The 26,872-nt window shown below is 43.5% G+C and overlaps 1 protein-coding gene across 1 annotated transcript in view; it reads left to right on the forward strand.

Moving 5' to 3' along the window:
- Positions 1–26,655, forward strand: part of LOC125704118 (mucin-19-like) — a 34,472-nt gene extending 7,817 nt beyond the window's left edge. Inside the window, exons 24-43 of the mRNA XM_048969447.1 lie at positions 80–319; positions 499–655; positions 769–897; positions 1,049–1,199; positions 1,285–1,328; positions 1,417–1,638; positions 1,779–1,871; positions 2,008–20,805; positions 20,906–21,198; positions 21,486–21,567; positions 22,844–22,875; positions 23,000–23,168; positions 23,517–23,618; positions 23,866–23,906; positions 24,080–24,202; positions 25,103–25,201; positions 25,376–25,504; positions 25,798–25,837; positions 25,942–26,062; positions 26,220–26,655. Coding sequence (XP_048825404.1) covers positions 80–319; positions 499–655; positions 769–897; positions 1,049–1,199; positions 1,285–1,328; positions 1,417–1,638; positions 1,779–1,871; positions 2,008–20,805; positions 20,906–21,198; positions 21,486–21,567; positions 22,844–22,875; positions 23,000–23,168; positions 23,517–23,618; positions 23,866–23,906; positions 24,080–24,202; positions 25,103–25,201; positions 25,376–25,504; positions 25,798–25,837; positions 25,942–26,062; positions 26,220–26,412 — 21,258 coding nt within the window. The 3' untranslated portion in view covers positions 26,413–26,655. The remainder of the gene's footprint in view (positions 1–79; positions 320–498; positions 656–768; positions 898–1,048; positions 1,200–1,284; positions 1,329–1,416; positions 1,639–1,778; positions 1,872–2,007; positions 20,806–20,905; positions 21,199–21,485; positions 21,568–22,843; positions 22,876–22,999; positions 23,169–23,516; positions 23,619–23,865; positions 23,907–24,079; positions 24,203–25,102; positions 25,202–25,375; positions 25,505–25,797; positions 25,838–25,941; positions 26,063–26,219) is intronic.
- Positions 26,656–26,872: the final 217 nt, after the last annotated feature.

Genomic DNA, 26,872 nt, shown 5'->3' on the forward strand with positions numbered 1-26,872 from the left:
GTGATTGCAGTATTAATCTCCATCTTATTTCTAGTTGGTTCTAACCCTCAACGTCTTGTGTTTTTGATTGTTCATCTAGGGCCAAGTCTGTGGTTTGTGTGGAAACTATGACGGCAACAGAAACAACGATTTCATCACTCGAAGCCAGTTAGTTGTTGTAGACCCCATTGAGTTTGGGAACAGCTGGAAAGTCTCTTTGAACAACCTTAATGATACAAGCAACAATGATCCTTGCAGCACCAATCCATACAGGAAGTCATGGGCCCAGAAACAGTGCAGCATTATCAACAGCAATGTGTTCGCTGCTTGTCATTCTAAGGTACAAAATCTGATTACACTCTTGATTGCTGTCTACGCTAGGGGTGCCTTGTGGAATCTGCATGACTAACCTAAATACCTCTAACCTATAAATTTAATATTACCATTAAAGATGCAAGCACCACAAGTGTAATTTTTGTGATAACTAGCATTTTGACAGAGCTTGTAATTTCTGCTAAGGTCGATCCCAGTGCATTCTATGATGACTGTGTCAAAGACTCATGTGCCTGTGACAGTGGAGGAGACTGTGAGTGCTTCTGCACAGCTGTTGCAGCCTATGCTCAGGCCTGCAATGAGGCAGGTGCCTGCATCACCTGGCGGTCGCCCCAAACCTGCCGTGAGTAGCTGTTCAGAATTCAATTGACAGCACTGCACTTTATGAATCAAATCAGAGAATCACAAAATAATGCTATTAATAATGTAATAATGATCTCCTCTTCCATGCTGTAGCATTGTTCTGTGATTTCTACAACACTCCTGACCAGTGTGAGTGGCATTACCAGCCTTGCGGAGCTCCATGCATGAAGACTTGCCGGAACCCCACCGGGGTGTGCTCTGAACAAATGCCAGTGATGGAAGGTAAAATGTCTTTTGCTGAGTTGGACTACATGTATAACATTTAAAAAGGAATTGCTGTTGTTAAAACATCTATATACTATATGTGCAACGACTGAAAGGGAAACACGGATTTGCACAGTGGTAAATTTTGTTTGGATGAATCTGTCTCAAGGTTGCTATCCCAATTGCCCCTCGAGTCGACCCTTCTTCGATGAGGACTCAATGAAATGTGTGGAGGCAGAGCAGTGTGGTTGTTACGATGCTGAAGAGAAACACTACAATACAGGGGAGAGTGTTCCCACCACACAGAACTGCGAGTCTTGGTAGGTATCTCGTATTTATGTCTATATCTCATTTGTAAAATATCACTATAAAGAAATAACACATTGTGTTTTTTCCCCCATCAAGTTACTGTTCATCAATTGGAATAAACTGCACCTATGATGTTCAAGGTAAGCACAATGATCTGCATCATTTCTGTGAAATATCATATGATGGAGAAAAGAGAACCATACTGAGAAAAGAAATGTTTCTCTACAGCTTGTTCCTGCACCTACAAAGGAAATAAGTACTCATATGGATCAACAATATACCATACTACTGATGGTGATGGAAGCTGTATCACAGCAGTGTGTGGGGAAAATGGAACCATTAACAGGGACATGTACCCCTGTGAGACTACTGTAGCTCCTACCACAACGACAGCAACAACAACAACAGGAACCACATCAACACCAACTACAGTTTTTGTATTTTCAACAGGTAGGAAGAGACATTTATACGTAAAACATTTAGTGAGCCTAATCATTTCTAAAAACTAACTATATATCAAAGGTTGTAAATATCAAGCATAGTAAAATGTTGAAATATAATTCAATGCACTTTAACTTCAAAAATTACAGAAAGTACAACAGCATCTACTGAACCTTCTACCGTAACAACAAAAACTGCAGGAACTACATCAACACCAACAACGGTTTTTGCATATTCGACAGGTAGGAAGAGATTTTTAAGTAAAACAGTTAGTTAGTGTAATAATTCTTAAAGATCAAAAACTAAATAGATCATAAAAATCAAGCATAATAAAATGTTGAAATGTAATTTTCGGCTCTTTACTTTCAAAATTTACAGAAAGTACAACAGCAACTACAGCCATAGGACCGCTAACACAAACAATACCAATGATAACAGCAACACTGCCAATCACTATGAATCAAATTAGTACTACAGCAGCAGAAACACTGACGACAACAGCAAGTACAACACAAAATGGTACTAGTGGATTCACTCGACCATCCAAGACTGAGACCAGTGGTACCTCAACTATTTCAGTGACAACTATCTCAGAATTAAAAAGCTCAACGACAGTGGTTCCAAAAACGTCTGTGGTACGTTCAACAAGTCCAAGTGAGACAACATCAGCCCCTTCCACAAGAACAGAAACAACCACTGTCCCAACATCCACAATACCAGTCAGCACAACAACACCTGAAACATTAACAACCTCGACTGAAAGTACAACAACAGGAGTTACTAGTGGATCCACTCAACCATCCAAGATTCAGACTAGTGGTACATCAACTGCTTCGACAACAACCCTTGCAGAAATTACAACATCCACCTCAGAAACTTCAGCAACATCAGGACCATCTTCAAGTACTACAACCATAATTCGACCGGAAACAACATCAGTTCCTTCGACAAAAACAGAAACAACCACTATCCCAACATCCACAATACCAGTCAGCAGAACAACATCTGAAACAGAAACGACCACTGTCCCAACATCCACAATACCAGTCAGCACAACAACATCTGAAACAGTGACAACCTCGACTGAAAGTACAACAACAGGAGTTACTAGTGGATCCACTCAACCATCCAAGATTCAGACCAGTGGTCCATCAACTGTTTCGACAACAACCCTTGCAGAAATTACAACTTCCACCTCAGAGACTTCAGCAAAATCAGGACCACCTTCAAGTACTACAACCATAATCCGACCTGAAACAACGTCAGCTCCGTCCACAAAAACAGAAACGGCCACTGTCCCAACATCCACAATACCAGTCAGCACAACAACATCTGAAACAGTGACAATATTGACTGAAAGTACAACAACAGGAGTTAGTAGTGGATCCACTCAACCATCCAAGATTCAGACCAGTGGTCCATCAACTGTTTCGACAACAACCATTGCAGAAATTACAACTTCCACCTCACAGACTTCAGCAACATCAGGACCATCTTCAAGTACTACAACCATAATTCGACCGGAAACAACGTCAGTACCTCCGACAAAAACAGAAACAACCACTGTCCCAACATCCACAATACCAGTCAGCACAACAACATCTGAAACAGTGACAACCGTGACTGAAAGTACAACAACAGAAGTTACTAGTGGATCCACTCAACCATCCAAGATTCAGACCAGTGGTCCATCAACTGTTTCGACAACAACCCTTGCAGAAATTACAACTTCCACCTCAGAGACTTCAGCAACATCAGGCCCACCTTCAAGTACTACAACCACAATCCAACCTGAAACAACGTCAGCTCCTTCCACAAAAACAGAAACGACCACTGTCCCAACATCCACAATACCAGTCAGCACAACAACATCTGAAACAGTGAGAACCTCGACTGAAGGTACAACAACAGGAGTTACTAGTGGATCCACTCAACCATCCAAGATTCAGACCAGTGGTCCATCAACTGTTTCGACAACAACCCTTGCAGAAATTACAACTTCCACCTCAGAGACTTCAGCAACATCAGGACCACCTTCAAGTACTACAACCATAATCCGACCTGAAACAACGTCAGCTCCTTCCACTAAAACAGAAACGACCACTGTCCCAACATCCACAATACCAGTCAGCACAACAACATCTGAAACAGTGACAACCTCGACTGAAGGTACAACAACAGGAGTTACTACTGGATCCACTCAACCATCCAAGATTCAGACCAGTGGTCCATCAACTGTTTCGACAACAACCCTTGCAGAAATTACAACTTCCACCTCAGAGACTTCAGCAACATCAAGACCACCTTCAAGTACTACAACCATAATCCGACCTGAAACAACGTCAGCTCCTTCCACAAAAACAGAAACGACCACTGTCCCAACATCCACAATACCAGTCAGCACAACAACATCTGAAACAGTGAGAACCTCGACTGAAGGTACAACAACAGGAGTTACTAGTGGATCCACTCAACCATCCAAGATTCAGACCAGTGGTCCATCAACTGTTTCGACAACAACCCTTGCAGAAATTACAACTTCCACCTCAGAGACTTCAGCAACATCAGGCCCACCTTCAAGTACTACAACCACAATCCAACCTGAAACAACGTCAGCTCCTTCCACAAAAACAGAAACGACCACTGTCCCAACATCCACAATACCAGTCAGCACAACAACATCTGAAACAGTGAGAACCTCGACTGAAGGTACAACAACAGGAGTTACTAGTGGATCCACTCAACCATCCAAGATTCAGACCAGTGGTCCATCAACTGTTTCGACAACAACCCTTGCAGAAATTACAACTTCCACCTCAGAGACTTCAGCAACATCAGGACCACCTTCAAGTACTACAACCATAATCCGACCTGAAACAACGTCAGCTCCTTCCACTAAAACAGAAACGACCACTGTCCCAACATCCACAATACCAGTCAGCACAACAACATCTGAAACAGTGACAACCTCGACTGAAGGTACAACAACAGGAGTTACTAGTGGATCCACTCAACCATCCAAGATTCAGACCAGTGGTCCATCAACTGTTTCGACAACAACCCTTGCAGAAATTACAACTTCCACCTCAGAGACTTCAGCAACATCAAGACCACCTTCAAGTACTACAACCATAATCCGACCTGAAACAACGTCAGCTCCTTCCACAAAAACAGAAACGACCACTGTCCCAACATCCACAATACCAGTCAGCACAACAACATCTGAAACAGTGAGAACCTCGACTGAAGGTACAACAACAGGAGTTACTAGTGGATCCACTCAACCATCCAAGATTCAGACCAGTGGTCCATCAACTGTTTCGACAACAACCCTTGCAGAAATTACAACTTCCACCTCAGAGACTTCAGCAACATCAGGAACACCTTCAAGTACTACAACCATAATCCGACCTGAAACAACGTCAGCTCCTTCCACTAAAACAGAAACGACCACTGTCCCAACATCCACAATACCAGTCAGCACAACAACATCCGAAACAGTGACAACCTCGACTGTAGGTACAACAACAGGAGTTACTACTGGATCCACTCAACCATCCAAGATTCAGACCAGTGGTCCATCAACTGTTTCGACAACAACCCTTGCAGAAATTACAACTTCCACCTCAGAGACTTCAGCAACATCAAGACCACCTTCAAGTACTACAACCATAATCCGACCTGAAACAACGTCAGCTCCTTCCACAAAAACAGAAACGACCACTGTCCCAACATCCACAATACCAGTCAGCACAACAACATCTGAAACAGTGACAACCTCGACTGAAGGTACAACAACAGGAGTTACTACTGGATCCACTCAACCATCCAAGATTCAGACCAGTGGTCCATCAACTGTTTCGACAACAACCCTTGCAGAAATTACAACTTCCACCTCAGAGACTTCAGCAACATCAAGACCACCTTCAAGTACTACAACCATAATCCGACCTGAAACAACGTCAGCTCCTTCCACAAAAACAGAAACGACCACTGTCCCAACATCCACAATACCAGTCAGCACAACAACATCTGAAACAGTGAGAACCTCGACTGAAGGTACAACAACAGGAGTTACTAGTGGATCCACTCAACCATCCAAGATTCAGACCAGTGGTCCATCAACTGTTTTGACAACAACCCTTGCAGAAATTACAACTTCCACCTCAGAGACTTCAGCAACATCAGGACCACCTTCAAGTACTACAACCATAATCCGACCTGAAACAACGTCAGCTCCTTCCACTAAAACAGAAACGACCACTGTCCCAACATCCACAATACCAGTCAGCACAACAACATCTGAAACAGTGAGAACCTCGACTGAAGGTACAACAACAGGAGTTACTAGTGGATCCACTCAACCATCCAAGATTCAGACCAGTGGTCCATCAACTGTTTCGACAACAACCCTTGCAGAAATTACAACTTCCACCTCAGAGACTTCAGCAACATCAGGACCACCTTCAAGTACTACAACCATAATCCGACCTGAAACAACGTCAGCTCCTTCCACTAAAACAGAAACGACCACTGTCCCAACATCCACAATACCAGTCAGCACAACAACATCTGAAACAGTGACAACCTCGACTGAAGGTACAACAACAGGAGTTACTAGTGGATCCACTCAACCATCCAAGATTCAGACCAGTGGTCCATCAACTGTTTCGACAACAACCCTTGCAGAAATTACAACTTCCACCTCAGAGACTTCAGCAACATCAGGACCACCTTCAAGTACTACAACCATAATCCGACCTGAAACAACGTCAGCTCCTTCCACTAAAACAGAAACGACCACTGTCCCAACATCCACAATACCAGTCAGCACAACAACATCTGAAACAGTGAGAACCTCGACTGAAGGTACAACAACAGGAGTTACTAGTGGATCCACTCAACCATCCAAGATTCAGACCAGTGGTCCATCAACTGTTTCGACAACAACCCTTGCAGAAATTACAACTTCCACCTCAGAGACTTCAGCAACATCAAGACCACCTTCAAGTACTACAACCATAATCCGACCTGAAACAACGTCAGCTCCTTCCACAAAAACAGAAACGACCACTGTCCCAACATCCACAATACCAGTCAGCACAACAACATCTGAAACAGTGAGAACCTCGACTGAAGGTACAACAACAGGAGTTACTAGTGGATCCACTCAACCATCCAAGATTCAGACCAGTGGTCCATCAACTGTTTTGACAACAACCCTTGCAGAAATTACAACTTCCACCTCAGAGACTTCAGCAACATCAGGACCACCTTCAAGTACTACAACCATAATCCGACCTGAAACAACGTCAGCTCCTTCCACTAAAACAGAAACGACCACTGTCCCAACATCCACAATACCAGTCAGCACAACAACATCTGAAACAGTGACAACCTCGACTGAAGGTACAACAACAGGAGTTACTACTGGATCCACTCAACCATCCAAGATTCAGACCAGTGGTCCATCAACTGTTTCGACAACAACCCTTGCAGAAATTACAACTTCCACCTCAGAGACTTCAGCAACATCAAGAACACCTTCAAGTACTACAACCATAATCCGACCTGAAACAACGTCAGCTCCTTCCACAAAAACAGAAACGACCACTGTCCCAACATCCACAATACCAGTCAGCACAACAACATCTGAAACAGTGAGAACCTCGACTGAAGGTATAACAACAGGAGTTACTAGTGGATCCACTCAACCATCCAAGATTCAGACCAGTGGTCCATCAACTGTTTTGACAACAACCCTTGCAGAAATTACAACTTCCACCTCAGAGACTTCAGCAACATCAGGACCACCTTCAAGTACTACAACCATAATCCGACCTGAAACAACGTCAGCTCCTTCCACTAAAACAGAAACGACCACTGTCCCAACATCCACAATACCAGTCAGCACAACAACATCTGAAACAGTGAGAACCTCGACTGAAGGTACAACAACAGGAGTTACTAGTGGATCCACTCAACCATCCAAGATTCAGACCAGTGGTCCATCAACTGTTTCGACAACAACCCTTGCAGAAATTACAACTTCCACCTCAGAGACTTCAGCAACATCAGGACCACCTTCAAGTACTACAACCATAATCCGACCTGAAACAACGTCAGCTCCTTCCACTAAAACAGAAACGACCACTGTCCCAACATCCACAATACCAGTCAGCACAACAACATCTGAAACAGTGACAACCTCGACTGAAGGTACAACAACAGGAGTTACTAGTGGATCCACTCAACCATCCAAGATTCAGACCAGTGGTCCATCAACTGTTTTGACAACAACCCTTGCAGAAATTACAACTTCCACCTCAGAGACTTCAGCAACATCAGGACCACCTTCAAGTACTACAACCATAATCCGACCTGAAACAACGTCAGCTCCTTCCACTAAAACAGAAACGACCACTGTCCCAACATCCACAATACCAGTCAGCACAACAACATCTGAAACAGTGAGAACCTCGACTGAAGGTACAACAACAGGAGTTACTAGTGGATCCACTCAACCATCCAAGATTCAGACCAGTGGTCCATCAACTGTTTCGACAACAACCCTTGCAGAAATTACAACTTCCACCTCAGAGACTTCAGCAACATCAGGACCACCTTCAAGTACTACAACCATAATCCGACCTGAAACAACGTCAGCTCCTTCCACTAAAACAGAAACGACCACTGTCCCAACATCCACAATACCAGTCAGCACAACAACATCTGAAACAGTGACAACCTCGACTGAAGGTACAACAACAGGAGTTACTAGTGGATCCACTCAACCATCCAAGATTCAGACCAGTGGTCCATCAACTGTTTCGACAACAACCCTTGCAGAAATTACAACTTCCACCTCAGAGACTTCAGCAACATCAAGACCACCTTCAAGTACTACAACCATAATCCGACCTGAAACAACGTCAGCTCCTTCCACAAAAACAGAAACGACCACTGTCCCAACATCCACAATACCAGTCAGCACAACAACATCTGAAACAGTGAGAACCTCGACTGAAGGTACAACAACAGGAGTTACTAGTGGATCCACTCAACCATCCAAGATTCAGACCAGTGGTCCATCAACTGTTTCGACAACAACCCTTGCAGAAATTACAACTTCCACCTCAGAGACTTCAGCAACATCAGGACCACCTTCAAGTACTACAACCATAATCCGACCTGAAACCACGTCAGCTCCTTCCACTAAAACAGAAACGACCACTGTCCCAACATCCACAATACCAGTCAGCACAACAACATCTGAAACAGTGACAACCTCGACTGAAGGTACAACAACAGGAGTTACTACTGGATCCACTCAACCATCCAAGATTCAGACCAGTGGTCCATCAACTGTTTCGACAACAACCCTTGCAGAAATTACAACTTCCACCTCAGAGACTTCAGCAACATCAGGACCACCTTCAAGTACTACAACCATAATCCGACCTGAAACAACGTCAGCTCCTTCCACAAAAACAGAAACGACCACTGTCCCAACATCCACAATACCAGTCAGCACAACAACATCTGAAACAGTGAGAACCTCGACTGAAGGTACAACAACAGGAGTTACTAGTGGATCCACTCAACCATCCAAGATTCAGACCAGTGGTCCATCAACTGTTTTGACAACAACCCTTGCAGAAATTACAACTTCCACCTCAGAGACTTCAGCAACATCAGGACCACCTTCAAGTACTACAACCATAATCCGACCTGAAACAACGTCAGCTCCTTCCACTAAAACAGAAACGACCACTGTCCCAACATCCACAATACCAGTCAGCACAACAACATCTGAAACAGTGACAACCTCGACTGAAGGTACAACAACAGGAGTTACTACTGGATCCACTCAACCATCCAAGATTCAGACCAGTGGTCCATCAACTGTTTCGACAACAACCCTTGCAGAAATTACAACTTCCACCTCAGAGACTTCAGCAACATCAAGACCACCTTCAAGTACTACAACCATAATCCGACCTGAAACAACGTCAGCTCCTTCCACAAAAACAGAAACGACCACTGTCCCAACATCCACAATACCAGTCAGCACAACAACATCTGCAACAGTGACAACCGTGACTGAAAGTACAACAACAGGAGTAACTAGTGGATCCACTCAACCATCCAAGATTCAGACCAGTGGTCCATCAACTGTTTCGACAACAACCCTTGCAGAAATTACAACTTCCACCTCAGAGACTTCAGCAACATCAGGACCACCTTCAAGTACTACAACCATAATCCGACCTGAAACAACGTCAGCTCCTTCCACTAAAACAGAAACGACCACTGTCCCAACATCCACAATACCAGTCAGCACAACAACATCTGAAACAGTGACAACCTTGACTGAAGGTACAACAACAGGAGTTACTAGTGGATCCACTCAACCATCCAAGATTCAGACCAGTGGTCCATCAACTGTTTCGACAACAACCCTTGCAGAAATTACAACTTCCACCTCAGAGACTTCAGCAACATCAGGACCACCTTCAAGTACTACAACCATAATCCGACCTGAAACAACGTCAGCTCCTTCCACTAAAACAGAAACGACCACTGTCCCAACATCCACAATACCAGTCAGCACAACAACATCTGAAACAGTGAGAACTTCTACTGAAAGTACAACAACAGGAGTTACTAGTGGATCCACTCAACCATCCAAGATTCAGACCAGTGGTCCATCAACTGTTTCGACAACAACCCTTGCAGAAATTACAACTTCCACCTCAGAGACTTCAGCAACATCAAGACCACCTTCAAGTACTACAACCATAATCCGACCTGAAACAACGTCAGCTCCTTCCACAAAAACAGAAACGACCACTGTCCCAACATCCACAATACCAGTCAGCACAACAACATCTGAAACAGTGAGAACCTCGACTGAAGGTACAACAACAGGAGTTACTAGTGGATCCACTCAACCATCCAAGATTCAGACCAGTGGTCCATCAACTGCTTCGACAACCACCCTTGCAGAAATTACAACATCCACCTCAGAGACTTCATCAACATCAGCACCACCTTCAAGTACTACAACCACAATCCAACCTGAAACAACGTCAGCTCCTTCCACAAAAACAGAAACGACCACTGTCCCAACATCCACAATACCAGTCAGCACAACAACATCTGCAACAGTGACAACCGTGACTGAAAGTACAACAACAGAAGTTACTAGTGGATCCACTCAACCATCCAAGATTCAGACCAGTGGTCCATCAACTGTTTCGACAACAACCCTTGCAGAAATTACAACTTCCACCTCAGAGACTTCAGCAACATCAGGACCACCTTCAAGTACTACAACCATAATCCGACCTGAAACAACGTCAGCTCCTTCCACTAAAACAGAAACGACCACTGTCCCAACATCCACAATACCAGTCAGCACAACAACATCTGAAACAGTGACAACCTTGACTGAAGGTACAACAACAGGAGTTACTAGTGGATCCACTCAACCATCCAAGATTCAGACCAGTGGTCCATCAATTGTTTCGACAACAACCCTTGCAGAAATTACAACTTCCACCTCAGAGACTTCAGCAACATCAAGACCACCTTCAAGTACTACAACCATAATCCGACCTGAAACAACGTCAGCTCCTTCCACAAAAACAGAAACGACCACTGTCCCAACATCCACAATACCAGTCAGCACAACAACATCTGAAACAGTGAGAACCTCGACTGAAGGTACAACAACAGGAGTTACTAGTGGATCCACTCAACCATCCAAGATTCAGACCAGTGGTCCATCAACTGCTTCGACAACCACCCTTGCAGAAATTACAACATCCACCTCAGAGACTTCATCAACATCAGCACCACCTTCAAGTACTACAACCACAATCCAACCTGAAACAACGTCAGCTCCTTCCACAAAAACAGAAACGACCACTGTCCCAACATCCACAATACCAGTCAGCACAACAACATCTGCAACAGTGACAACCGTGACTGAAAGTACAACAACAGAAGTTACTAGTGGATCCACTCAACCATCCAAGATTCAGACCAGTGGTCCATCAACTGTTTCGACAACAACCCTTGCAGAAATTACAACTTCCACCTCAGAGACTTCAGCAACATCAGGACCACCTTCAAGTACTACAACCATAATCCGACCTGAAACAACGTCAGCTCCTTCCACTAAAACAGAAACGACCACTGTCCCAACATCCACAATACCAGTCAGCACAACAACATCTGAAACAGTGACAACCTTGACTGAAGGTACAACAACAGGAGTTACTAGTGGATCCACTCAACCATCCAAGATTCAGACCAGTGGTCCATCAATTGTTTCGACAACAACCCTTGCAGAAATTACAACTTCCACCTCAGAGACTTCAGCAACATCAAGACCACCTTCAAGTACTACAACCATAATCCGACCTGAAACAACGTCAGCTCCTTCCACAAAAACAGAAACGACCACTGTCCCAACATCCACAATACCAGTCAGCACAACAACATCTGAAACAGTGAGAACCTCGACTGAAGGTACAACAACAGGAGTTACTAGTGGATCCACTCAACCATCCAAGATTCAGACCAGTGGTCCATCAACTGCTTCGACAACCACCCTTGCAGAAATTACAACATCCACCTCAGAGACTTCATCAACATCAGCACCACCTTCAAGTACTACAACCACAATCCAACCTGAAACAACGTCAGCTCCTTCCACAAAAACAGAAACGACCACTGTCCCAACATCCACAATACCAGTCAGCACAACAACATCTGCAACAGTGACAACCGTGACTGAAAGTACAACAACAGAAGTTACTAGTGGATCCACTCAACCATCCAAGATTCAGACCAGTGGTCCATCAACTGTTTCGACAACAACCCTTGCAGAAATTACAACTTCCACCTCAGAGACTTCAGCAACATCAGGACCACCTTCAAGTACTACAACCATAATCCGACCTGAAACAACGTCAGCTCCTTCCACTAAAACAGAAACGACCACTGTCCCAACATCCACAATACCAGTCAGCACAACAACATCTGAAACAGTGAGAACCTCGACTGAAGGTACAACAACAGGAGTTACTAGTGGATCCACTCAACCATCCAAGATTCAGACCAGTGGTCCATCAACTGTTTCGACAACAACCCTTGCAGAAATTACAACTTCCACCTCAGAGACTTCAGCAACATCAGGACCACCTTCAAGTACTACAACCATAATCCGACCTGAAACAACGTCAGCTCCTTCCACTAAAACAGAAACGACCACTGTCCCAACATCCACAATACCAGTCAGCACAACAACATCTGAAACAGTGACAACCTCGACTGAAGGTACAACAACAGGAGTTACTAGTGGATCCACTCAACCATCCAAGATTCAGACCAGTGGTCCATCAACTGTTTCGACAACAACCCTTGCAGAAATTACAACTTCCACCTCAGAGACTTCAGCAACATCAAGACCACCTTCAAGTACTACAACCATAATCCGACCTGAAACAACGTCAGCTCCTTCCACAAAAACAGAAACGACCACTGTCCCAACATCCACAATACCAGTCAGCACAACAACATCTGAAACAGTGAGAACTTCTACTGAAAGTACAACAACAGGAGTTACTAGTGGATCCACTCAACCATCCAAGATTCAGACCAGTGGTCCATCAACTGTTTCGACAACAACCCTTGCAGAAATTACAACTTCCACCTCAGAGACTTCAGCAACATCAAGACCACCTTCAAGTACTACAACCATAATCCGACCTGAAACAACGTCAGCTCCTTCCACTAAAACAGAAACGACCACTGTCCCAACATCCACAATACCAGTCAGCAGAACAACATCTGAAACAGTGAGAACTTCTACTGAAAGTACAACAACAGGAGTTACTAGTGGATCCACTCAACCATCCAAAATTCAGACCAGTGGTCCATCAACTGTTTCGACAACAACCCTTGCAGAAATTACAACTTCCACCTCAGAGACTTCAGCAACATCAAGACCACCTTCAAGTACTACAACCATAATCCGACCTGAAACAACGTCAGCTCCTTCCACAAAAACAGAAACGACCACTGTCCCAACATCCACAATACCAGTCAGCACAACAACATCTGAAACAGTGAGAACCTCGACTGAAGGTACAACAACAGGAGTTACTAGTGGATCCACTCAACCATCCAAGATTCAGACCAGTGGTCCATCAACTGTTTCGACAACAACCCTTGCAGAAATTACAACTTCCACCTCAGAGACTTCAGCAACATCAAGACCACCTTCAAGTACTACAACCATAATCCGACCTGAAACAACGTCAGCTCCTTCCACAAAAACAGAAACGACCACTGTCCCAACATCCACAATACCAGTCAGCACAACAACATCTGAAACAGTGAGAACCTCGACTGAAGGTACAACAACAGGAGTTACTAGTGGATCCACTCAACCATCCAAGATTCAGACCAGTGGTCCATCAACTGCTTCGACAACCACCCTTGCAGAAATTACAACATCCACCTCAGAGACTTCATCAACATCAGCACCACCTTCAAGTACTACAACCACAATCCAACCTGAAACAACGTCAGCTCCTTCCACAAAAACAGAAACGACCACTGTCCCAACATCCACAATACCAGTCAGCACAACAACATCTGCAACAGTGACAACCGTGACTGAAAGTACAACAACAGAAGTTACTAGTGGATCCACTCAACCATCCAAGATTCAGACCAGTGGTCCATCAACTGTTTCGACAACAACCCTTGCAGAAATTACAACTTCCACCTCAGAGACTTCAGCAACATCAGGACCACCTTCAAGTACTACAACCATAATCCGACCTGAAACAACGTCAGCTCCTTCCACTAAAACAGAAACGACCACTGTCCCAACATCCACAATACCAGTCAGCACAACAACATCTGAAACAGTGACAACCTTGACTGAAGGTACAACAACAGGAGTTACTAGTGGATCCACTCAACCATCCAAGATTCAGACCAGTGGTCCATCAATTGTTTCGACAACAACCCTTGCAGAAATTACAACTTCCACCTCAGAGACTTCAGCAACATCAAGACCACCTTCAAGTACTACAACCATAATCCGACCTGAAACAACGTCAGCTCCTTCCACAAAAACAGAAACGACCACTGTCCCAACATCCACAATACCAGTCAGCACAACAACATCTGAAACAGTGAGAACCTCGACTGAAGGTACAACAACAGGAGTTACTAGTGGATCCACTCAACCATCCAAGATTCAGACCAGTGGTCCATCAACTGCTTCGACAACCACCCTTGCAGAAATTACAACATCCACCTCAGAGACTTCATCAACATCAGCACCACCTTCAAGTACTACAACCACAATCCAACCTGAAACAACGTCAGCTCCTTCCACAAAAACAGAAACGACCACTGTCCCAACATCCACAATACCAGTCAGCACAACAACATCTGCAACAGTGACAACCGTGACTGAAAGTACAACAACAGAAGTTACTAGTGGATCCACTCAACCATCCAAGATTCAGACCAGTGGTCCATCAACTGTTTCGACAACAACCCTTGCAGAAATTACAACTTCCACCTCAGAGACTTCAGCAACATCAGGACCACCTTCAAGTACTACAACCATAATCCGACCTGAAACAACGTCAGCTCCTTCCACTAAAACAGAAACGACCACTGTCCCAACATCCACAATACCAGTCAGCACAACAACATCTGAAACAGTGACAACCTTGACTGAAGGTACAACAACAGGAGTTACTAGTGGATCCACTCAACCATCCAAGATTCAGACCAGTGGTCCATCAATTGTTTCGACAACAACCCTTGCAGAAATTACAACTTCCACCTCAGAGACTTCAGCAACATCAAGACCACCTTCAAGTACTACAACCATAATCCGACCTGAAACAACGTCAGCTCCTTCCACAAAAACAGAAACGACCACTGTCCCAACATCCACAATACCAGTCAGCACAACAACATCTGAAACAGTGAGAACCTCGACTGAAGGTACAACAACAGGAGTTACTAGTGGATCCACTCAACCATCCAAGATTCAGACCAGTGGTCCATCAACTGCTTCGACAACCACCCTTGCAGAAATTACAACATCCACCTCAGAGACTTCATCAACATCAGCACCACCTTCAAGTACTACAACCACAATCCAACCTGAAACAACGTCAGCTCCTTCCACAAAAACAGAAACGACCACTGTCCCAACATCCACAATACCAGTCAGCACAACAACATCTGCAACAGTGACAACCGTGACTGAAAGTACAACAACAGAAGTTACTAGTGGATCCACTCAACCATCCAAGATTCAGACCAGTGGTCCATCAACTGTTTCGACAACAACCCTTGCAGAAATTACAACTTCCACCTCAGAGACTTCAGCAACATCAGGACCACCTTCAAGTACTACAACCATAATCCGACCTGAAACAACGTCAGCTCCTTCCACTAAAACAGAAACGACCACTGTCCCAACATCCACAATACCAGTCAGCACAACAACATCTGAAACAGTGAGAACCTCGACTGAAGGTACAACAACAGGAGTTACTAGTGGATCCACTCAACCATCCAAGATTCAGACCAGTGGTCCATCAACTGTTTCGACAACAACCCTTGCAGAAATTACAACTTCCACCTCAGAGACTTCAGCAACATCAGGACCACCTTCAAGTACTACAACCATAATCCGACCTGAAACAACGTCAGCTCCTTCCACTAAAACAGAAACGACCACTGTCCCAACATCCACAATACCAGTCAGCACAACAACATCTGAAACAGTGACAACCTCGACTGAAGGTACAACAACAGGAGTTACTAGTGGATCCACTCAACCATCCAAGATTCAGACCAGTGGTCCATCAACTGTTTCGACAACAACCCTTGCAGAAATTACAACTTCCACCTCAGAGACTTCAGCAACATCAAGACCACCTTCAAGTACTACAACCATAATCCGACCTGAAACAACGTCAGCTCCTTCCACAAAAACAGAAACGACCACTGTCCCAACATCCACAATACCAGTCAGCACAACAACATCTGAAACAGTGAGAACTTCTACTGAAAGTACAACAACAGGAGTTACTAGTGGATCCACTCAACCATCCAAGATTCAGACCAGTGGTCCATCAACTGTTTCGACAACAACCCTTGCAGAAATTACAACTTCCACCTCAGAGACTTCAGCAACATCAAGACCACCTTCAAGTACTACAACCATAATCCGACCTGAAACAACGTCAGCTCCTTCCACTAAAACAGAAACGACCACTGTCCCAACATCCACAATACCAGTCAGCAGAACAACATCTGAAACAGTGAGAACTTCTACTGAAAGTACAACAACAGGAGTTACTAGTGGATCCACTCAACCATCCAAAATTCAGACCAGTGGTCCATCAACTGTTTCGACAACAACCCTTGCAGAAATTACAACTTCCACCTCAGAGACTTCAGCAACATCAAGACCACCTTCAAGTACTACAACCATAATCCGACCTGAAACAACGTCAGCTCCTTCCACAAAAACAGAAACGACCACTGTCCCAACATCCACAATACCAGTCAGCACAACAACATCTGAAACAGTGAGAACCTCGACTGAAGGTACAACAACAGGAGTTACTAGTGGATCCACTCAACCATCCAAGATTCAGACCAGTGGTCCATCAACTGCTTCGACAACCACCCTTGCAGAAATTACAACATCCACCTCAGAGACTTCATCAACATCAGCACCACCTTCAAGTACTACAACCACAATCCAACCTGAAACAACGTCAGCTCCTTCCACAAAAACAGAAACGACCACTGTCCCAACATCCACAATACCAGTCAGCACAACAACATCTGCAACAGTGACAACCGTGACTGAAAGTACAACAACAGAAGTTACTAGTGGATCCACTCAACCATCCAAGATTCAGACCAGTGGTCCATCAACTGTTTCGACAACAACCCTTGCAGAAATTACAACTTCCACCTCAGAGACTTCAGCAACATCAGGACCACCTTCAAGTACTACAACCACAATCCGACCTGAAACAACGTCAGCTCCTTCCACTAAAACAGAAACGACCACTGTCCCAACATCCACAATACCAGTCAGCACAACAACATCTGAAACAGTGAGAACCTCGACTGAAGGTACAACAACAGGAGTTACTAGTGGATCCACTCAACCATCCAAGATTCAGACCAGTGGTCCATCAACTGTTTCGACAACAACCCTTGCAGAAATTACAACTTCCACCTCAGAGACTTCAGCAACATCAGGACCACCTTCAAGTACTACAACCATAATCCGACCTGAAACAACGTCAGCTCCTTCCACTAAAACAGAAACGACCACTGTCCCAACATCCACAATACCAGTCAGCACAACAACATCTGAAACAGTGACAACCTCGACTGAAGGTACAACAACAGGAGTTACTAGTGGATCCACTCAACCATCCAAGATTCAGACCAGTGGTCCATCAACTGTTTCGACAACAACCCTTGCAGAAATTACAACTTCCACCTCAGAGACTTCAGCAACATCAAGACCACCTTCAAGTACTACAACCATAATCCGACCTGAAACAACGTCAGCTCCTTCCACAAAAACAGAAACGACCACTGTCCCAACATCCACAATACCAGTCAGCAGAACAACATCTGAAGCAGTGAGAACTTCTACTGAAAGTACAACAACAGGAGTTACTAGTGGATCCACTCAACCATCCAAGATTCAGACCAGTGGTCCATCAACTGTTTCGACAACAACCCTTGCAGAAATTACAACTTCCACCTCAGAGACTTCAGCAACATCAAGACCACCTTCAAGTACTACAACCATAATCCGACCTGAAACAACGTCAGCTCCTTCCACTAAAACAGAAACGACCACTGTCCCAACATCCACAATACCAGTCAGCAGAACAACATCTGAAACAGTGAGAATTTCTACTGAAAGTACAACAACAGGAGTTACTAGTGGATCCACTCAACCATCCAAAATTCAGACCAGTGGTCCATCAACTGTTTCGACAACAACCCTTGCAGAAATTACAACTTCCACCTCAGAGACTTCAGCAACATCAAGACCACCTTCAAGTACTACAACCATAATCCGACCTGAAACAACGTCAGCTCCTTCCACAAAAACAGAAACGACCACTGTCCCAACATCCACAATACCAGTCAGCACAACAACATCTGAAACAGTGAGAACCTCGACTGAAGGTACAACAACAGGAGTTACTAGTGGATCCACTCAACCATCCAAGATTCAGACCAGTGGTCCATCAACTGTTTCGACAACAACCCTTGCAGAAATTACAACTTCCACCTCAGAGACTTCAGCAACATCAGGACCACCTTCAAGTACTACAACCATAATCCGACCTGAAACAACATCAGCTCCTTCCACAAAAACAGAAACGACCTCTGTCCCAACATCCACAATACCAGTCAGCACAACAACATCTGCAACAGTGACAACCGTGACTGAAAGTTCAACAACAGGAGTAACTAGTGGATCCACTCAACCATCCAAGATTCAGACCAGTGGTCCATCAACTGTTTCGACAACAACCCTTGCAGAAATTACAACTTCCACCTCAGAGACTTCAGCAACATCAGGACCACCTTCAAGTACTACAACCACAATCCAACCTGAAACAACGTCAGCTCCTTCCACAAAAACAGAAACGACCACTGTCCCAACATCCACAATACCAGTCAGCACAACAACATCTGAAACAGTGAGAACCTCGACTGAAGGTACAACAACAGGAGTTATTAGTGGATCCACTCAACCATCCAAGATTCAGACCAGTGGTCCATCAACTGTTTCGACAACAACCCTTGCAGAAATTACAACATCCACCTCAGAAACTTCAGCAACATCAAGACCACCTTCAAGTACTACTACCATAATCCGACCTGAAACAACATCAGCTCCTTCCACAAAAACAGAAATGACCACTCTCCCAACATCCACAATACCAGTCAGCACAACAACATCTGAAACAGTGAGAACCTCGACTGAAAGTACAACAACAGAAGTTACTAGTGGATCCACTCAACCATCCAAGATTCAGACCAGTGGTCCATCAACTGTTTCGACAACAACCCTTGCAGAAATTACAACATCCACCTCAGAAACTTCAGCAACATCAAGACCACCTTCAAGTACTACAACCATAATCCGACCTGAAACAACGTCAGCTCCTTCCACAAAAACAGAAACGACCACTGTCCCAACATCCACAATACCAGTCAGCAGAACAACATCCGAAACAGTGACAACTTTGACTGAAAGTACAACAACAGGAGTTACTAGTGGATCCACTCAAGCATCTAAGATTCAGACCAGTGGTCCATCAACTGCTGTGACAAAAACCATTGTAGAAATTGCAACTTCTACTACGCAAACTTCAGCAGCATCAGGACCACCTTCAAGCACCGCAACCATTATCCGACCTCAAACAACTTCAGTATCTTCCACAAAAACAGAAACAACCACTGTCACATCATCCACAATACCAGTCAGCACAACAACATCTGAAACAGTGACAACCGTGACTGAAAGTTCAACAACAGGAGTTACTAGTGGATCCACTCAACCATCCAAGATTCAGACCAGTGGTCCATCAACTGTTTCGACAACAACCCTTGCAGAAAGTACAACTTCCACCTCAGAGACTTCAGCAACATCAGGACCATCTTCAAGCACCACAACCATAATTCAACCTGAAACAACGTCAGCTCATTCCACAAAAACAGAAACAACCAGGTCATTTACTGAGAATCACAGTACAACAATGGAAATTTCTACTTACGTCCCTACAACGTCAACCCCTTATACTGCTGTTGCACCAGTTACACAAATGTTACCTACTATTACAATGACCTTTCCTAAAACTACCGTATACGCTACACAACCCCAGCATCTTTCAACAGGAAGCAGTGGAATTACTCAGTCTGAAATTACAACACAGATGAAGTCGTCAACTATATCTACTCATCCCCTCTCAACAATTACTTCTGCTACCTTCAATAGTAGTACTGTTCAGGAAACAACACTACATTGTACGTGCAAGTACAATAACACAGATTTTATGCCAGGTAAGTCATGTTTTTTATTGCATGGATGTCTACACCTTTATTCAGTCTTATGAGTATCATCTTTCTTCATTTACTTACTTCTGTTGTTTTTTTCCATCAGGTTCGCTGATATACAACCAGACTGATGATGCAGGATGGTGTTTCACTGCTATTTGCAGTCTCTCATGCATTGTAGTCAAACAGCCAATGCCCTGCCAGACCACCATACCTTCACCCACTTCTACATCTTCTACACTGAATGCTGCCACTTCTGCAATGACAACACAACAGCACAGCACAGCCACAGCATCACCCACTGTGTCACAACATACACATAGTCCTTCGGTCGAAACTACTCAGTCTGAAACCATTACATCTGGGCTTGACTGCAACAATGTTGAGCCACCAAGAAAGGTGAAGTATGACGCTTTAAAAACAGTTTATATAATTAAAAAGAACTTGCTCTGAGTACTGCCAGCACATTACTCAATGGATTATTAATGTAGTAGTTAAATTTTCTTTTCAGAATTACCTCACTTGTAAATATTCGTACCTGTGATCCTCATTCATAGCATTTCTGTGTGTCTATGTTAGCACATAATGACCCTCAATCCATTGTAAAGAGTGAAGTATTAAATTCTCTAAACATGTGGTGGGAGTGGCTAGTCAGATCTGTAAGTGTTTCGCCTTTTCTGTGACAGGATGGCGAATCATGGCAGGTGGATAATTGTACTACTGCCACATGTCAAAAAGGCATTGTTTACACACGTTATGACTGTCCATGTAAGTACAGATTTTATTGATATTTTCTACTGAAAACTTGTTTAATTGTTATGTATATGTGTAGCAATATAAGTACACTACTGTTCAGAAGTTTGAGGTGGCTTAGAAATTTCCTTGTTTTCCATGAAAACATACAAGAAATCTGAATAGGAAATATAGCTAAATATACCTTGGGCATTCTATATGTCAATTTGTTGAGATTTCACCCTGTGCATCCTGAAACATCTCCCACAAGTGGGATTGGCTTGATTGGCACTGCTTCTTCCCTAAATAGTTCTTGCATAGTTTGAAGCTGTGTTTAGGTCATTGTCTTGTTGCAGGACGAAGCGCTGTTGGGACACAGGGACACATTGCTGCAAAATCGAGTGATTGCCTTCCTTCTTAAAGATCCTTGACAGGATCTTTAAGAATGCTTGACAGATGTTGTCAAGCACTCATCCAGCATCTTTTCACTTGATCTGTGTCACACAGACGTTTTTCTTTTTGATCCAAACACGTCAAACTTAGATTCCTATATCCATAGCGCTTTTTTACAATGTTCCTCTGTCCAGTGTCTGTGTTCATTTGCCTGTCTCAGTTTTTTTTTCACTGTTGATATTGAGACTGGTCCTTTGCAGGTATAATTTAATGAAACTGCCAGTTAAAGACCATGAAGTGTCTCTTTCTATATTTATCCTCTCGCTCAGTTATGCACCGGGGCCTCCCTCTCCTCTTTCTGTTGTGGTTAGAGCCCGTTGTTGCTGCTCTGTGAAGGGAGCAGTACACAGCATTGTGTGAGATCTTCAGTTTCCTGGCAGTTTCTTACATGGAATAGGCTTCATTTCTCAGAACAAGAATAGACTGACGAGTTTCAGAAGAAGGTTCTTTGTTTCCGACCATTTTGACCATTGCAATTGCCGATGCTCCAGATACTCAACTAGTCCAAAGGCGGCCAGTTTTATTGCTTCTTTAATCAGCACAATTTTCACCTGCACTAACATAATTGCAAAAGGTTTTTCTAATGACCAATTAACCTTTTAAAATGAAGAACTTGCATTAGCAAACACAACATTCCATTGGAACACAAGACAAATTGTTGTTGATAATGGGCCTCTGTACACCTATGTAGATACTCCCTTAAAAAAAAGCTGTTTCCAGCTGTGATTTTCATTTATAACATTAACAATGATGTTATTGTAATGGAAAATCGTGCTTTTTTCAAAAGCAAGGACATTTCTAAGTGACCCCCAACTGAATGATAGTGTGTGTGTCTAAGTTGTGTTTCCCTTTTTTTCAGACTGTAATGGGTCTGATGGCCAACTCAGAAAGGTGACAGTTCTGGATCATTCATTCATTCATTCATTCATGCATTCAAATTAGCCATGCAAGTGTATGGATTGTTGTATATTTACTCTGCAATCTTGTGCTCCACACTCCGCACCACAAAATATAGCTTGGAGAGACCTGGCAGACCAACTGTGACCAATGTGAATGTAATGCCAGCTCCGTGACCATCCAATGCCAGCCTTTCAGGTGTACAGCCCAAGCCAACCTCACCTGTAACCTGCAGGGCCAGGTGATAGTGACTGAGACATTGGACTGTTGCCAGAGGAACAGATGCGGTGAGTAGTACTCAGTGTCAGTTGCAGCCTATGTGGAGCTCTAGGCAAGCTTCACGGTCCAATTTCACTTTGTGTCGGATGCTCTGCATGAGAGGGTGGACTCTGTGCTGAAGCTGGCCCTCAGTAGATGATGCCCTAGGCAGCTGACTGTGTTGCCTAATGGGTTGTGGTAGAGAATCATTACTTTCTTCTATCTGTTAGCTTTGCATTTGTTCTTCAAGATAGAGACAGAAAATCAAAGGGAAAAACCATACACAGTATCACAGATATCCTCCCATTTTGTCTTATCATGGATGTTCTACATCTGCATGCTGCTCAGACCCTATTTGTGGTTCCTTTTCGGTGCAGAATGCAATGTATCCCTGTGTCCCGAGCCTCAGCCTTGCTCACCTGGCTACACCCTTGTAACAAATACATCTGCTGGACCTTGCTGCCCATCCTATGAATGTGGTGCGTATTGCCTAGAAAACCTTGCATGACAACTTACAGACCATTAAAGTACAGCTGTACACTACTGTGTATAACTACTGTGAATATACATTATAGTGCAGTTATAGTAACCTACAGGCCATAAATTTTTGCATTTCATATACGAGAACGAAGACTGAAATATCCACCAAAGCTTAATATCCTAACTTTTCCAAAACATTAACAAATTTTCACATATGCTAATTTCACCATGTCCTACCTTCTACAGAACCAAAACCGGTCTGTGTTTTCAATAACACTGAGTACAAGGTAAGAGTCCATAATATTAGTTAAATGGCTACTGTTGACAGACAGTACCAGGCTTAGCAATTAGAGCCTGGTGGTACACTGCAAGGGATTCTCCGCCACTTAATGGTGAACCTGTGGCTGTCCCTTCCCTAATGCCAGGTTTCTGACACTGTCATTGCCATACTGTCCCCCAGGTGGGAGAAACAATGCCCAGTGATGACTGTGAAGTGTGTAACTGCAGCACCAACATCGACCCGATAACAAAGTTGCACCTCAACATCTGTGTTCCAATGACCTGTGATACTAACTGCCAGCAGGTGGGAATCACACTGGCTGACATACAGCATGTCTATATATATATAATGTGTACTGTATATACAAATCGATTTTCAGAGGCCTGGCTAATGTACTATAATGTTTAAAGTGTACTGTATATACAAATCGATTTTCAGAGGCCCAGCTAATGTACTATAATGTTTAAAGTGTACTGTATATACAAATTGATTTTCAGAGGCCCGGCTAAGGTACTATAATGTTTAAAGTGTACTGTATATACAAATCGATTTTCAGAGGCCCGGCTAATGTACTATAATGTTTAAAGTGTACTGTATATACAAATCGATTTTCAGAGGCCCGGCTAATGTACTATAATGTTTAAAGTGTACTGTATATACAAATCGATTTTCAGAGGCCCGGCTAATGTACTATAATGTTTAAAGTGTACTGTATATACAAATCAGTTTTCAGAGGCCCGGCTAATGTACTATAATGTTTAAAGTGTACTGTATATACAAATCAGTTTTCAGAGGCCCGGCTAATGTACTATAATGTTTAAAGTGTACTGTATATACAAATCGATTTTCAGAGGCCCGGCTAATGTACTATAATGTTTAAAGTGGACTGTATATACAAATCAGTTTTCAGAGGCCCGGCTAATGTACTATGTTTGTGTCAGTATCAGTATCACATGTCACCGATCATGAGTGAGCACACTTTTACCCGATTTTGAAAGGAAAGTAATACATTCAGAATTACTGATATTAATGATAACGGCCTCCCCTGATATTTGTCTAGCTCAGTTAATGAGATTTAGTATGGCTTATCCTGTAGTGCAAAAATATCAGCATCAAATGATTTTCTAATGACTAAAAATACATAAACTGTTTTGCATGTTTGTATCTGTGTTGATGTGCGTATTCTGCTCTTCCTGTGTGCAGGGCTTTGAGTATCAGACTGTGCAGGGACAGTGCTGTGGTATCTGTGTACAATCCAGCTGCATCGCATCCCTGCCCGATAATACCACGCATCTAATTGAGGTACACCACGCTATTGAGATACGCCATGGTTTTGTAAAGACATAGACTTCTGTCCAGTCCCTTTGCCTTCTGTATATTAATAGTTATAATATTTTTTTCCTTCAATTTTTTTCCGCAATTAAGAGAGTGTTAAGAATTCTTGACTTACCCCAGTAATATGTATTTCACTGGCAGCCTGGGCAGAGCTGGTCACCCGCAAATGACAAATGTATGACGTACGAGTGTGAAAAGATCGGAGACAAGCTGACCACTGTAAAGGTCAAAGCTGTGTGCCCAGAGTTCGATCCTGGGAACTGCATGCCTGTAAGTATCACTGTGATCCAGGTTCTCTTTAGGTTATTTACATTACATCTCAGTGACGATTTCTGTAATCTGAACTATTCTCTTTACAATGCAAAACTTTTTGTGAAAGGATCTTTTCTGTCTTATGATACCAGCCTCTGATTCAAACTGCTGAAAAATCCTGCTCACCTGTTCAATTGCGGTGCAGACCCACTAAATACATTCAATTGTAGCTGGTCTACCATTGACTTAGAACCACCAAAAATATGTTGTTATAACCATCAATTTCATTCGATTGTTCTTTTGTATCAAAGGGTACCGAAACAACTGATGCAGATGGCTGTTGCCAGACCTGTAAGTAAATCAAATACTATAAGCACAGGTGCTCCAGTGATATGTGGTAAATTTTAAAATAAATATTCGTTACCACACACTCAAAGGCACATCTTCTGTTGCAGGTACCCCAGTTCAGAACTGCAACTTAATGAAGAACAGCAGCATCCTGGTGCACAACACATGTCAATCTGCAAATCCTGTAGAGCTGTCCTCATGCACAGGATACTGTGGGACGTACTCCCTGTGAGTTTACATGCTAGTTTGTGTGCATAGCTTTAAAAAATAAAAGTGTGCTACATTCCATCAGTTGCTGACCTTCATTTAAAAATGTATCCCACTGCCGCTACCCAATGTACTTTCCATGCGTAATGTTCTCATGCATCTGTCTGTCCTGCGACAGGTACTCTGCTAACGCAAATGACTTGGTCCACTCCTGCTCCTGCTGTCAGGAGACATCTGTCAGCAAGAAGCAGGTACAGCTGCTCTGCCCAGATGGATCATCGATGGACTACACGTACACATACATTGAGAGCTGTAGCTGCAACCCTGTAAACTGCGACACTGTGCCCCCCACGGCGGCTGTAGGAAAGTGAGATGAAATGCTGAGGAAATACTGCTTATTTAATCCCTTAAAACGTCTCAGTCGTGAACATTAGCTACCAGTCTGTCATGCTTCTTTTATTTGTCTCTCTCTTTGGCCATGCTTCTTAATATTAAACATTATTTGTTTTAACTGTTAAAGGTATATTAACAAAAGTAAAAATGCAGTCCCAGTGGTACTGCTCCGCTTTCCTGTATTCGCTTCTCAATAAACTATAGCTGTGCAATTCTCATGATCCTTTACTCTTCTGATTTATTGCCCCAGTTTGTGGTTCCTACATATGCTGCTAGACTAATCGGCATCTATATATTTCCCATGGTGTGCAAGTGTATGTGTGTGTGTGCGGGTTGGAGGATGGATGGGTGGGTGACTGATTTTTTTCTCCATTAACAAGATAGCATGTGCTTTAAACTCTCACTCTGACTCAGGCTCCATTGTATATGTAATCAAGC

Source organism: Brienomyrus brachyistius, chromosome 11 (genome assembly GCF_023856365.1).
Source record: "Brienomyrus brachyistius isolate T26 chromosome 11, BBRACH_0.4, whole genome shotgun sequence".
Lineage (NCBI taxonomy): Eukaryota > Metazoa > Chordata > Actinopteri > Osteoglossiformes > Mormyridae > Brienomyrus > Brienomyrus brachyistius.